We start from the raw sequence: 15,430 nt of genomic DNA, 5'->3' as shown, positions 1-15,430 counted from the left end.
AAGGAGGTTAAGAACAACAGGACTGATAGAGAAATGAAGAAAATTATACTAGGGTTTATAAAAAAATTTTGTGGAGGACTGAATATAGAAGTATAGCTGAAGGGACAATTAAGAGTTTAGTCAGTCCAGTCTCCCAACTACAGATGATGCAAAATAATTATGATTTTGGGAAATTTTATTACTTTATAAAGCAGCTGCTAATCAGCTCTACTGACTAGTAAGTTCTTCCTTACATTGAGCCAAAATCCGTCTCTCTGTAATTTCTGGCCACATGGCTTACACCCAGGAACTTTTGAGTAATGGCAAAGAGTTGACAGTCTCTTATTGGGTAATATTTATATCTATGGGAGGTAGCAACTGACCAGGAAAATACAGTCTTTGTAAAGTAAGATATGAACTCAAAATATTTTGAGTAAAGAATGATAGGCCAGACAACAACCCTTTTCTCCATTCGTGTTTTAATTATACACTATCTCAACTGCTACTTACAACCACCTTAAGATATATAGCACAAAGCATTATCATTTCTCATCATCATCTGCTTTTTACATGAAAAAAAAAAAAAAAACAAGGACCAAGAACATTCAGAGATTTGCCAAAGGCAGTTAATAGAGATGGAATGCAACCTTGAAATTCTGACTCTACAGCCTGAGCATTATGAAGAAATTTTATAGGACAATACTTAAAAGCACAACCTAATTAGCTAGAAATACCTGGAGTATCTGAATCTCAAATCCATCATTTGATACCTGTATAATCTTTTTCTAGAATTGCTTACACTTTGTTCTTTTTGTTATCATAAAATACCTCAAAAAAAGAACTGCATTTTAACATCAACCACAGTAGTTCTCAACACCGAATATCACAATCACCTATGAAGCTTTCCAAAATAAAATATACCAGAGGTAAGGTATGTGAGCACAGCTAAGAACCACTGACCTTACAATTTTATAAAAGATAGTATATGTTTCAGGACATATAGAGCAATACAAAAAACTTTTACGCAACTTTGGATATAAAATATTTTTGTGTTAATTGTATTTTAATTCATTTAAATTAATGGAAACAGACTAGTGATAAAGTAGGAAGATGTAACTGGTAACATTCTCCTTTTCAATTTATTTTGCAATCTGTTGTATTACTTTATATTTTTGGGTATCAATTCTTTTTTTTTTTTTTTTTAATGTTTATCTTGAGAGAGAGAGCACGTAGTTGCAGGAGAGAGGCAGAGAGAGGAGGATAGAGAATCCCTAACAAGTTACACGCTCAGCCTGGAGGCTGACACAGGCTCAATCTAAAGACCATGAGATTGGTAGATAGCAATTCTGAATGTTTATGGCATATTAGTAGCGTGACCTACAACCTACCATACAAACCAGGATATCTGTAAGTAAAAGTAGGCACCTTTAATAACTGAACTGGACAACAGGCATAAACTTCAGATTGTCCTATTCAAGCCTGATGATGTATAGTCATCCCACCTATGATAGTGAATTCCCAATATTTTATATCTTAGTTCAATGGGTATAATGTTAAGCTAGACATCAGGTGACCTAATTACTAAACATTTTACTGAAGAGTGACAGAAAACTTACATACTCCCCATCACTTCAGTTTCTCCAGTTCTAGATTTGCCATCTCATAAGATAATTTTACTTTAGATAATATCTTATAGAGCACTGAAAACACTGTGGAGGATGCTATATGAAGTTTTATTTCTGAAGCTTATATATAAGTTTGGTATACTACACAGTGGTAAAAAGGATGTCAAATACTTGGCCTATATTGCTATTTATACTTGCACAGCTGTGACAGACATCACTAATCTATCATGATATTCTTTGCTGATAAACATGAAAACTACAAACATATCTTATATAAAACCCAATTCAGGAAGAGAAGAACATGGAAAACAACAAAAAATATGCTAACAAATTTAACGTCAAAGAAACTCAGTAGAAGAAATCTGGAAAAACTCAAGTTAAGAATGCATTCAATGCTGAAGTGCATCCAATTTTCCTAGAAACACACACACATTATAAAATGCATACAAGGGAAACTTTGGCTCATTATTTCATTATGTAAGAAGAAAACTTCACAGTTAATAAAAAGACATGAAAATCCCAAATGGCCAACAGCAAAATTGAAAGAATCATACTCACTTGCTTTCTTCATCCAAAAGATGGAGTAGTCCTGTTGGTTTCTTGCTAATAAGATTGATGCAACAGGTATTATCAATATAATCTATATTGTGCCAGCTGATACCTTCAGTTCTATACTCCTCCTAGGAAATAAATTCATAATTTATTCATCTCGCAGAAAATAATTGGTATATAATAAAGACTGGAAAGCTTTTGCCAGGCTTAAAAGAACTTTCTAAACTTTTCTTTTTTAAATTGCTAATCTACACAATAGAAGAATGTTTAATTTCGGTGGTATAAAACCTTCATACGGTCTATGTCTGTTTTCATAAAACATACATGTAACCAAATTTTTTTGTTAGAATGCTATTTGTAATACCACTCGGGTGAAAATTTAGGGCTGAATTTGTTTTAGCCACCTTATCTGTGGACTGCACTAAGGAAAAATGCAAAATGAAGAAGCCTAATTTCTCCCACATTACCCTAAATCATCAAAAAGAACTGAGTATTTGTTGGATTATCAACAATGAATTTAATGAAGCAATGTCTGGGAAAAGAAAAAAACCATCACCTACAGTGATCACTGATATCATATGGAATTCATACACACTGTACTTTGGTAAAATAAAACCCTTGGTGGAGTTGGGGGGGGGGGAGGGAACTCCTACAATACGTTAAAAAAAAAAGTTTCAAATTTCAAGACTTAAAAAAGTCAAAGCGCAGGCCTTGAGCAACTAAAACGATGTCATTAAGCCCCTATGGGTTTTAACTTTTTCTCTATACTGGGAAATATTTGCTTTTAAACTGTTTTTCAAAATGAGGCCCCCCAATAAGTTTCTACACAGCAGTATTTAGGCACCAAGGAAATACACTGATAACATTCACACACTTCTCTGCAAATATGGTGGTTTTGCAAATTGGTGATTTTGTGATTTTTATCATTCTTTGGGTATTATTATTATTATTATTATTATTATTATTAACCTGTAAAGAAGAATGGTAGTGCATAAGTGATAGTTATGTTAATTGGGAAAGGCATATGCTTATGCTCACTTCAGCAGCACATATACTAAAATTCAAATGATACAGAGAAGATTAGCATGGCGCATGTGCAAGGATGACATGCAAATCTGAAAAGATAATTTATTATTTCCTTTTAATTAATAATTTCACAAGTAAGTAATTACTAAATGAAGGTCACCCCCAAGGAGTTGTATGATTCTGTTTCTTCTCTTTTGTAGCATGGTTAACAAGCACGCTACCTAACAGGAACATATGGATTCTTACACACATTAAGAGCAGTCCAAAATCCTTCCCATCTCCTCTTCCCAATTACAATTCAGACGCCCTTGCCAAATTTAACCATTTTCCTAACTTTTCATACCACTGTTAAGATTCATATGTTTACAAATATAAATAGAACCATACAGGGGTGCCTAGATGGCTCAGTCAGTTAAGCATCTGACTTTGGCTCAGGTCATGACCTCATGGTTTGTGGGTTTAAGCCCTGTGTCAGGCTCTGTGCTGACAGCTCAGAGCCTGGAGCCTACTTTGGATTCTGTGTCTCCCTCTGTCTCTGCCCCTCCCCTGCTTGTGCTCTCTCTCTCAGTCTCTCAAAAATAAACATTAAAAAAAATTATTTAATTTCCTGGTTAACCCATTCATTTTTAGTAGGATGTTATCTAACCTCCATATATTGAGGGCTTTCCAAATCTTTTCTTGGGGTTGACTTCAAGTTTCATAGTGTTGTGATCTGAAAATATGCACGGTATAATCTCGATCTTTTTGTACCTGCAGAGGGCTGATTTGTGACCGAGTATGTGATCTTTTCTGGAGAATGTTCCATGTGCACTTGATAAGAATGTGTATTTTGCTGCTTTAGGATGAAATGTTCTCAGTATATCTGTTAAGTCCAACTGGTCCAGTGTGTCATCAAAGCCATTGTTTCCTTGTTTATTTTTGCTTAGATGATCTGTCCATTGTTGTAAGTGGGGTTTTAAAGTCTCCTACTTTAATGGTATTATCAGTAAGTTTGTTTATTTTTGTTACTAATTGATGTAAATACCTGGATGATCCCTAGTTGGGGACATAAATATTTACAACTGTTAGATCTTCCTGATGGAGGCACCCCATAATTATGATATAATGCCCTTCTCCATCTGTTACGGTCTTTGTTTTAAAATCTAGTTTGAGGGGCGCCTGGGTGGCTCAGTCGGTTAAGCGTCCGACTTCAGCTCAGGTCACGATCTCGCGGTCCGGGAGTTCGAGCCCCGCGTCAGGCTCTGGGCTGATGGCTCAGAGCCTGGAGCCTGCTTCCGATTCTGTGTCTCCCTCTCTCTCTGCCCCTCCCCCGTTCATGCTCTGTCTCTCTCTGTCTCAAAAATAAAATAAACGTTAAAAAAAATTTTTTTTAAATAAATAAAATCTAGTTTGATATAAATATGGCTACTCCAGCTTTCTTTTGACATCCATTAACATGTAGCATGATATATGGCTCTCCATCCCCTCACTTTGAATCTGTAGGTGTCTTTAGGTCTAAAGTGAGTCTCTTGTAAGTAGGATATAGATGGACCTTGATTTTTTATCCATTCTGATACCCTGTCTTTTGATTGGCTGTAAAGTATTTACATACAATTTATTCACCCACTGCACTACTGATAGACATTACAGTTATTTCTAGTTTTTAACCATTGTTAACATTTACGCACAAAACTTTTGGTATGTGTATATGCATTTTGAGAGTGAAAACACAGGCTTATAAACTACACATGTATAACCTCAGCAGATACTGCCAAACATCTTGCTAAAGCAGATGTACTAATTTATGTAACCACCACCTGTAAATGGGACTTTCCCCCATGCACAGTATCTCTAATACTTGTATTATCAGTCTGTTTCATTATAGTCATTCTGATGAATGCATAGGGGTATCTGACTGTGGTTTTAATTTTAATTCCCTGATAATAAGTGAAAAATCTTTTCTTATGTTTACAGTCAGTCCATTTGGATGTCCTCACATGCCTACATTCATAATAAAAAACTCTGAGGAAAACTCCTTTAGGAGATGCCTTAGGGGAAAGCATTCAGCCTATTTCCATTAAGTATAATATTAACTATAGGTTTTTGTAAATGCCCTCTACAATTAATTTGCTAAGGACTTATTTTTAACATGAATGGTTATGTAATTTTATCAACTGATTTTTATACTTTTAGTGAGATCACCATAAGTTTTTTTTTGTTGTGTTTATAGATGAATTAAATCAATTGATGATTAGATGTAACACACACCAGGAAAAAACTCCACTTGGTTCTATATTATCCTTTTGTGTATCTTGCTGGATTTCATTTGATAATATTTGTTTAAAATTTTTGAATCTATGTTTATGAGTGAAATTCACTTTAATTTCCACTTCTAATAATATCCTTGACAGATCTGGATCTAGACAGATCTTGGGCCTCTCAAACGCATTGTGAATTGTCTCTTTTTCTACTCCACAGAAGAATTTATGTCAAACTGATACTAATTTTTTCAGTATTGGCAGAATTTAACACTGGAGCCAATGTGGCTTACAATGTTCTTTATGGAAAGGCTTTCAATTACATATTGAAATTTTTTCATAGTTATAAGAATCAGATTTTGCATTTCTTCTGTGTCAGTTTTGAAATTTTTTTTTCATATCATTTGATAAGTCTACTTATGGACATAAAGTTGTTTAGTGTACCCTATTATCTTTTTAATGTGTGTAGGATTCATGGTGATGTCCTCTTTATAAACTGGAATTCTGATTATTTATATCCCTCTCTTTTTCTGTCACTCCCTTGGATGAATTTCTGAGGGTTTTTTTTTTTAAACATTTTTAATGTTTTTATTTATTTTTGAGAGAGACAGAGTGCAAGCGGGGGAGGAGCAGAGAGAGGGAGACACGGAATCTGAAGCAGGCTTCAGGCTCTGAACTGTCAGCACAGAGCCTGATGCAGGGCTCAAACCCATGAACCGTGAGATCATCACCTGAGCTGAAGTAGGACGCTTAACTGACTGAGCCACCCAGGCACCCCTCTGAGGGGTCTTAATTCATCATTTCAATATATTACTTTTGACTTTGTTGATCTTCCTCCATGGCATATTTGTTTTCATTCTTATTTAATTTCCTCTTTTATCTTTATTATTTCTTTATACTTTCCTTTGGTTTATACTTCCTTTATATCTTTTTCCAATTTGTTGGGAGGGGTACTTTTATCATCGCTCTTCAATCTTAAAATCTTCTAACAGCTATAAAATTTTCCTCTAAATACACCTTTGGTTACATCCCACAAGTTTTAGTATGCAACATGCTCACTCAGTTCAATATATTTTCTATTTTCTTCAACTTCTAGTCTATGCAGAAGGACGTTTCTTAATTTTTACCCATAAAAGTATTTTCCAGTTATCTTTTGGTTGTTGGTTTCGGGCATAATTTCTGTATGGTACTAAAATGTGTGTGATTTCAATCCCAACACTTGACCTTTGTTATTATGGTCCAGTACAAGGACAGATTTTATACATTTTGTAAATTTGCAGTTAGTTAACTATACATGTCAAATAAGTATTTGCTTTAAAAATCTTCCATATCCAAAAGTAAAACAAAAATAAAAACAAAAAACCTTCTATATCCTTATTTGATACAGGCCCAAGTAAACTGGCATTCAAACCTAAAGGCAAGAAGGGCTGAGCACCCACAAAAGCATCTGCCACATCCTCTGGGTGCTTTAAATAGTCTATACCCTGACTGTTTTTTTCTTTTGTGTGCTTATTCTGTTAGCTATTCAGGAAGGTCTGTTACATGTTTCTTTTTTACTTTTAATTTTTGTTTTATATACTTTGAATTTATGTTATCAGTAACCTATAAATTTGGAATTGTATACTTCCTGATGAACTCGTCCTTTTGCATTATCAAATATTCTTTTTGATATCTGGCAATGCTTAAAGCATGATATTGATATACTTACCTACTAGCTCTTTTTTGTTCAGGTTTATTAAAGCTTTTTCCATCCTTTTATTTTTAACTTTTTTTTTTTTAATTTTTTTTTTTTTAAACGTTTATTTATTTTGGGGACAGAGAGAGACAGAGCATGAAAGGGGAAGGGGCAGAGAGAGAGAGGGAGACACAGAATCGGAAACAGGCTCCAGGCTCTGAGCCATCAGCCCAGAGCCTGACGCGGGGCTCAAACTCATGAACCGTGAGATGGTGACCTGAGCTGAAGTCAGACGCTTAACTGACTGAGCCACCCAGGCGCCCCTATTTTTCACTTTTTAATATGTTTATATTTAAAGAATCTCTCTTATAGGCAGCAATTTACCTTTGTTTTATATCTAGTATGACACTATTTCACTTCTACTTGGAGTAATAAATCCATGTATATTTAACACAATCACTGATAATTGTGGGATTAAATCAGCCATTTTACCATATGCTATCTGTCCTGCTTCAGTATTACTTTTATTCTTCTTTCTTGCTTTCTTTTGGATTGCTGGAGTTTTTACTTGTTCCCTATATATTAACTTGACAATTTTATATTCATTTACTATTTGGTGGTTATCCTAAAATCATAATACATATCTTTACTTAACAATGTTTAACAGAGGGAGAAAAAATAATCTTCTATCGCTTGGCATTTAATGCCTGGCCCTCAACCCCTGACAGCCTCTCAGATTTTTTCATTGTTTTTGGTTTACTATATAACTGTCTTTATACTTGCCATGCTTTGAATTCTTAGAGTTTTTCAAATGTGCACTTACTGGATTTTTTTTGTTTTTTGTTTTGAGTTTTGGAAAAATTCTCAACCATTATCTTTTCAAATATAGCACCTACCATATTCTCTCTTTCCTCACGTACATCTTTCCAGAATTCCTCTTACACTTATGTTAAACCTTTTCACTGTACCCCATATGTCCCTTTTATTACTTGTATTTTATTTTTTCATTAGACTAGGTATCTTCTTCTGGCCTATCTTCCAAATCACTAACCTTTTCTTAAGCTATATCTAACCGTTAAAAACTATCATTATGTTCTTAATTTCACTCTCCCTTTTAGTTCTAGATTTTCCTAAACTTGGGATCTCTTTGTAGTTCTTCAATAAAAATATTGCTTTTAAAAAAAATTTCTTGAAACCATTATTACTTTAAAGATCATGTCGGATAACATCATTTCCTGGATCTCCTGTGGAATAATCTATTCATTCTCTTGTTTTTTATTCATGTTGGTTTCTCTCCTTGTATGTTTTTTAAAAAAAATAATTCTCAGTTAAAAAAACTGAATTCTTGTTCCTGTATATGAAAAATCATACAGATAATTTTAGCACTAGGATGATCTCTTCCTCCACTGGAGAGTGAATTTGCTCTTTGCACGTGGCTGAGAACATTAGGAATTCTATACTCTTTCAACCAAACTGGAACTAAGAATATCTTAAACTGGGCTTCAGTCCCTATGATGCATGATCTATTTCTGGTTTATCTTTACTTCTAAGACATAATCCTTAAGGTCTCAAGCATAAAGCCTGTAGGAATTACCAGGAGTATCTTCCTTGTTCTTAAATCTGAAGAAACTCTGTTCAGCTTCTCAGATTCTTAAGGCTGGGCAGCCCTCTACCAGAATACAAAAATATCTTTAGAGGCAAAGCTGTCCAAAAATGCTGGTCTCATCTCTCTGGGTTTCCCTCTTGCAGATATAATAAGCCCTGTAGAACTTCACTTATTTAAATGTAACTCAATGCCTTTAAATATATTTTGTTCATTTTTTTTTTAGGTGTTCTACAAAGGCAAATTTCCTAGTTTGATATCCCCAGAAGCGACAGAGATGAGAAAAACTCTCTAGATTATAAATTCCTCAGATAAGATCCCTGTGCTCTAAATTTGCTGTCTTCAGTGGATAGCACAATGCGTGACACACAACTGTTATTCAATTTAGTGATGAGCCAATGACTTCAAGGATAATTCTGAGCAAGTAACGGAAATAAGAGAACAGTATTATAAATGACAACTGTAAATATATTTTCAAATCACAGAAACTTTTTCTGGTCTCCTACTCCATATTATCTTTACATATAACTTGATTCAGAACTCAGAATCACACTCACACTACTTTAACTCAAGGATTACATCCTTCCCTCCATTTCACTTCCACCAGTCTATCTTACACAGTTCAAATCCTCTGCTAAATATACTTCAAATAGCTCCTAATTTTCCAAAAGAAAAATTCCAATCTTCTCTGCATGACATATAAAGCTCACAATTATATGACCCTTTATTTCATAAACTAATCTTCCTCCCTGCCTCTATCCTTATATCCTGTATTTTAGCTTACACTGAACTATTTTCAGTTCCTCTAAAGTGCCATGCTGTTTTATGCCTCACAGTTTTAAAGATATTGTTACCTTTGTTTAAAATATCTTTTCCCCATTGACAATCTGGTAAACTCAATCTTCTATTCAAAACTATATTCCCGAATCACCCCTGGGAAATGTTTGTAGACTTTCATGAAGTTCTAATCAACTTCATTCTTTATATCACTACTTTAACCTTCTATCTGATTTTCACACTTACCATCCTACAGGGCAGTTATTATACCTGTCTCCCATCCTATGTGTCCATACACAATTTTTAGACAAAATTTACTTCAGTACAGATGTTTACTCCCTAAGCATATTTGATAGCTTTTTACTTGTATCCTCATTTTCAACAAATTTTATCTACTTAACTGATGTTGTATTCAATTGAATTTAACAAACAGTCACTGTGTACCCATCTTATTCTAGGTACCAATGATACACGAATCAACAAAACACTCAATATTTAAACTGCCTTAAATCTCTTATGGCCCAGCAAATCCATTTTAAGTGGAAAAACCTAAGAAGGGAGAGAAAGGAAGAATAAAATAGATGAGATGGCAAAGAGGTGTAAGGTCTCCAAACTTTCTATAAATTATAGCAAAAGTATACCCATTACACTAAATTACAGAGGGAATATTAAAAATTGAAAGGAAAAAGCTGTATCTTTGAATCTAAATCTTCTGATCCATAATTCCACCACATTGCCCAAAACTATGATATTCAGAGTAGCAAATACATAAAGATCACCCCCAGCCAAGTAGTCCCAAAAACATTTTCCATGAACTGTGAGGCATGTTTTTATACATGTTTCTAGTCAAAGTATTTCTTGTGGCTCCTCCATGTCTAACCTACACTTCTAGAAAAGGTAAGAATAATTTCAATAATTGTAAGAGAATACCTTTTTTCTTCAAAAGCAATTTACTTACTCTTCTGTTTAATGATCCAGAGAGCAACTGATGCTTTGCTTTGTAAAATACAGCACACAGTCAACAAAACACATTTCTCTACCCCTCCAATACATATATCCATTTAAAAACTAATTTAGCATGATCTAGTTAAAAGAACACTAGACTGAGTCTAGTAGATCAATCCAAGCTCAGCTTTTTAAAAGCAAGAATTATAGAGCCAGAGTGTTAAGGTTTGAATACTAGGCTTAGGTATCATCTGCACAACTAGAATAAAAATAGTACCTGCCTGATAAATAGTAAGTACTACATAAATGTTAGCTAACATTGCAACAAATAATACTGTACTATCTTTTAACAGCTCCATCAGAGAGTCTAGCTAAAAGGTTGAATATGCTAAACATTTTAAGCACCATCAAGATGGCCAGGACTAGTGCTGCTTGTGCAACTGTCCTAACCCTTTAAGAAGGTAAATATGCTTAAAGCTAGGACCCAGTGTAAAAAGCCTCAATGACAGAAAGACTCTTTTTTTCTGTTTTGTAGACGTGTTGTCATCCTCTTGTCCATTTCATTTCTTCAGCATTTCAAAAGTGAACCCTGCTTCTGCTTGTATCTTCCTATACAAACTGAAATTGTTGGCCACAACTCAACTCGTTACTAACTTGAAATCTGGCTTGGAGAAAGAGCCCACGTTTTCTCTGACCCTGTATTTATTCTAAGTATTCTCAGGGAAACTGATGGATCGCACTTTCAATTCTAAATCAATTTGAGTGTTTCACAAGAAATATCTAGTTACCTATTTTGGTCTCTGTAAAGTATCCCATTTCTCTGTATCCATAGTCTAAATTGATTCAAGATTCTATTAATAAGCTCCTCCACCCCACAGATAAAGAAATAAGAGACCAAAGCAAGCAACTGCGTTGAAACTAAGAGACCAAAGCAATCAAACAAGCATATTTAGCATTACACAAATTGACCAAGCACATGGCAACAATTAAAAATCAAGAGAAACCCAAACCAAACCAAACCAAACCCAAGCATCTTTATATTGAAAGGTATACTTAAGCAAGCACATATTATTGAATCTACTTGAGGTTTATAAAAAAAATATAGGAAACCCTGTATCACATGGCTCAAAAACTATGCTCTGAGTATTAATTTGCTGACACTTCTGTGAAGACTGTAATATCTGCATGAAAGTACAAGACTTAAAATGCTTGTAACTATGACTCAAAAATGTTATGTGTATACACGTGAGTGAAGGTTAAGGGGTTAAGACAAGCATACATGCATTTAGGTACTCACTTGCTCCAATTTAAAGATATGCTGATTGAAGTAGTGTTGTAAACGTTCATTAGCAAAATTAATACAGAACTGTTCAAAGCTATTATTTTCATAATCTTCAAACCCAAAAATATCAAGAACACCAATGGACAAAGTCTATAAAACAGGAAAAAAAATATGCTCAAATTTATTTCATGAATAATATCCACAAAATAAGTAACAAAATGCTCAAAGTTCTTCTAGAGCAGTGGAGAGGAAATTCTGGGGGGCCAATGTTCAACCAAAATATTCCACAAAATAAAGGGCATCTTAGTTCTCTTTATCTTCATTTTTTTTCTTTTTATCTCAATTATAAAAATACATACAAAATTTTAACACATGTAATACATTGATTACTTTACAGAAATGCTTGAAGCAGGGTTAGTGACCTGTTACCTCAATCTCAGAAATTCCTAAACTCCAAGAGACAAGGAAATAGAAAGAACCACCAATGGGGAAGTAAAAAATAACCTAAAGCTAGGTTGCTCGTGATTATTCATGTTTATGCAAAGAACACCATGCAAGTTCCACTATTTTGACTTCTAAAGCCTAACAGAATTCTGCTTCACAAACCAAACTAAGAAGTATGTTTAATCAGCCTTGTGCAAACTAAAAATTAAACTGGGTATCAGAATATGTTTTTTTCAAATTTTAGTTTTCATCAAAAAAATTATACAAGGTTCATGATGTTAAAAAGTTCTAAAAGGTTGTAACAAAAAATAGCAATCCCTTCTTCAATGTCAACTTCTACTCCCTAAAATCCACACACTCAAATCTTTTAGCTATTTGGTATAAAATAGTACAGTACAGTATACAAGTGCTCATTCATCTATGTCTTGATATTTTATTTCTACAAATTATATTCTAACTTCTTACTATGGATAATAGGGATTCAGCTCTAATGCCCCCAAACCAACATTTTTCTCACCACCTCACCTCATTCTTAAAATAGAGTTGCAAGACAATTTTGGTTAAATGAAAACAATTTTTCTCCACCGCTGCTAAGAGAGCCACTGGGCAAACTAATGTCATGAGTGGTAAATAGTGAGAGATTTATTTAAGTCTCCATTAAGAATATTTCCTTTGGGGTAACTGAGTGGCTCAGTCAGCTGAGCGTCCGACTCTTGATTTTGGCTCAGGTCATGATCCCAGGGTCATGGGATCGAGCCCTGCACCAGGCTCAGCGCTGAGCATGGAGCCTGCTTAAGATTCTCTGTCTTCCCCTCTGCCCCTCTCCCTTACTCATGCTCTCTCTCTCTCTCTTAAAAAAAAAGTAGTTTCTTTGATTCTAATTCTAAGCTCTTATGAAAAACAGTGAAAGTAATGAACTTTAAAAATATGTCAATTTGGTAAATTAGATTACTATTACAATTAATTTTATGGCTGTGGGCTTACTCAAATCATAAAAAGTTAATATAAAAGCAATTACACATTTAAGACAGGAAAATTAAGTAATAAAGATGATATTTTTAATTACCCTGAGTATGCAGACTATTCCATAAAGTTGCTGAGAAATAAAAATGGATTTAAAATAATTTAAATATCTAAAATCTGCCATATTAAAAAATAAATTCCAAGGGCACCTGGCTGGCTCAGTTGGTGGAGTAGGTGACTCTTAATCTCAGGGTTGAGGTTGAGCCCACATTGGGTGTAGAGATTACTTAAAAATAAAATCTTAAAAAATACATAAATAAATAAATTCCAACCAGATAAATAACCTGAGTATAAAAAATTAAATTCTAAAAGTATGAGAATAAATATTTTTATAATCTTGGGGTGAAAGATGCATTCTTATGGAAGAAAATAAATACAACTCTGGAAAATAAGGGAAAAGAATGACAGAATTAATTGCACAAAAACTTAAAACATATGGGCCAGGGGCACCTAAGTGGTTCAGTCAGTTGTGCATCCGACTCCTGATTTTGGTTCATGTCATGATCTCAGGGTTGTGACACTGAGTCCAGCGTTGAACTCCTACCCTGGGTGTGGAGCCTGCTTAAGATTCTCTCCCTCCCCTTCTCTCCTTCTCCCTCTCCCTACCTCCTGGCCACTCGCTCTCTAAAAAGAAAAAAAAAAAAAAAAAAAAAATACAGGCCCAGATATATAACATAAATAAAACATAAAAGTTAAGAGAAAATATTTGTAATATATATCAAACTATAAGTCTCTGCAATATCCACAATGACTCCAAAAAAGGAGTAACAAAAAGGCAAAATATATAATGAAATAATGAAAAAACATGAGAAGATGCTCAATTTTAATCTATCATTGAAAAAACAGACAATAAAATGGGATACTCCTCCTAATCAGATGCATAGATGAAATGACTGATAATAACCAATATGAGTAAAGGTGTAGGGAAATAGGCAGTTTCATACACTACCAGTGGAGTGTAGTCTTTTTTGAAAAGCAATTTAGCAGTAGCTACCAAAAATTGAAAATGTATATTCTTTAATCCAGCAATTTACTTTAAGGATTTTATCCTAGAGAAATGTGCACAAAGAATATTTGTTACACCATCATTTCTAACAATAAAAAAAATGCAACATTTTTATGGGGAAATTTATGGTATACAGGTATACATACTATATAATATTACAAAGTTATTAAAAATAATAAGGTCCAGATATATTTCAAGACATACCAGGTAAAAAAATACAAGTTAGATACAGTACAGATAGCATAATTCTATTTTTATGTTGAAAAGCAACTCTGTATAGTCTATATCCATAGAAATGTACATAAGAAAAAGGTCTGGAAAGACAACATAACAGTAGTTTCCTTGAACAGGGTTTATATGTCTATAAAAACAGACATAAAGAGGAAAGAGCAGGGAATACATATAAACACAGATTCTTACTTATTACTCTACATAATTCTGTGTTTTTAAATTTCATCTTTTAATTATTTTATTAAAATAGCTTTCCAAGAAAAATATATAATAATGTAGTGTATGTCTACCTTCGTATTTTGCTCCAAATCTTTACTATTCAGAAGTGCATGATTAATCCGAAAAACTATCCAGTCAAACAGGGCACTATATAAAGACTTAGCCATGGAGTTCCTCACTGTCACAGCCTGAAAAAAAAGAAAAAGGGTTGGAGAACAAATGAAAATGGCAATAATCTAAGATACTATAACAAAGTGTGTTTTTCTCTCGATCAATCAAGAAATATCCAAGAATTCTTATCCTGAATAAGAAATTTAATTTTCTGTCAACATAAATAGCCTATAATTGAAGTTTTCCATATACATATACTCATTTACCTAGTCCAACTCAGGTAAAATAGACTAAAAGGTACAAGAAACAAAATATAGGTCAGTTCTAAACATTTTTACTGAAAATCGGGGTATACATTTTATCTAGTAAAGAAGGTATTATAGGAAGTTTACAAACAAATGAACTTTGCCAGCTGAAGTGGGGAAGACTATTCCAAGTAGAGGAATGAATCTGTTGGAAAACAGGCATCAGTTATAGTTATCTGTGGAATCCTAGTCGGAGTCAGACTCTTAAAACATAATCAAAACAATGACATTCCTAGTCGTCTTCAACTTGTCATCCATTTTAACCTTTAGGGTTTCTCCAACACCAGAGTAATGGTTTCATTATGGAGTAATACAATTTATATTTCCCCTCACTTCAAACTTTCCCCCGTTTATGGAAACCCTCTGTACTATCTGCTCAATTTTTCTGTA

General features: G+C 33.9%; 1 protein-coding gene and 1 non-coding gene across 15 annotated transcripts in view; one reads left to right on the top strand and one right to left on the bottom strand.

Moving 5' to 3' along the window:
• MYO9A (myosin IXA) overlaps positions 1-15,430 on the bottom strand; it is a 284,985-nt gene that overhangs the window by 177,570 nt on the left and 91,985 nt on the right. For all 14 annotated transcript variants that reach the window (XM_045449212.1, XM_045449210.1, XM_045449214.1 and 11 more), the window contains 3 exons: positions 14,696-14,812; positions 11,717-11,851; positions 2,163-2,284 (listed from right to left, as the gene is read on the bottom strand). In XM_045449212.1, the coding sequence (XP_045305168.1) occupies positions 2,163-2,284; positions 11,717-11,851; positions 14,696-14,812 (374 nt within the window). The remainder of the gene's footprint in view (positions 1-2,162; positions 2,285-11,716; positions 11,852-14,695; positions 14,813-15,430) is intronic.
• LOC123584526 lies at positions 3,187-3,293 on the top strand. The gene has a single exon (XR_006705494.1). It is a non-coding gene; the product is annotated as a U6 spliceosomal RNA (small nuclear RNA).

Source organism: Leopardus geoffroyi, chromosome B3, assembly GCF_018350155.1.
Source record: "Leopardus geoffroyi isolate Oge1 chromosome B3, O.geoffroyi_Oge1_pat1.0, whole genome shotgun sequence".
In the NCBI taxonomy this organism is placed as follows: Eukaryota; Metazoa; Chordata; class Mammalia; order Carnivora; family Felidae; genus Leopardus; species Leopardus geoffroyi.
The sequence above is the reverse complement of the archived record's forward strand: the minus strand, read 5'-3'. Positions and strand labels throughout refer to the sequence as shown.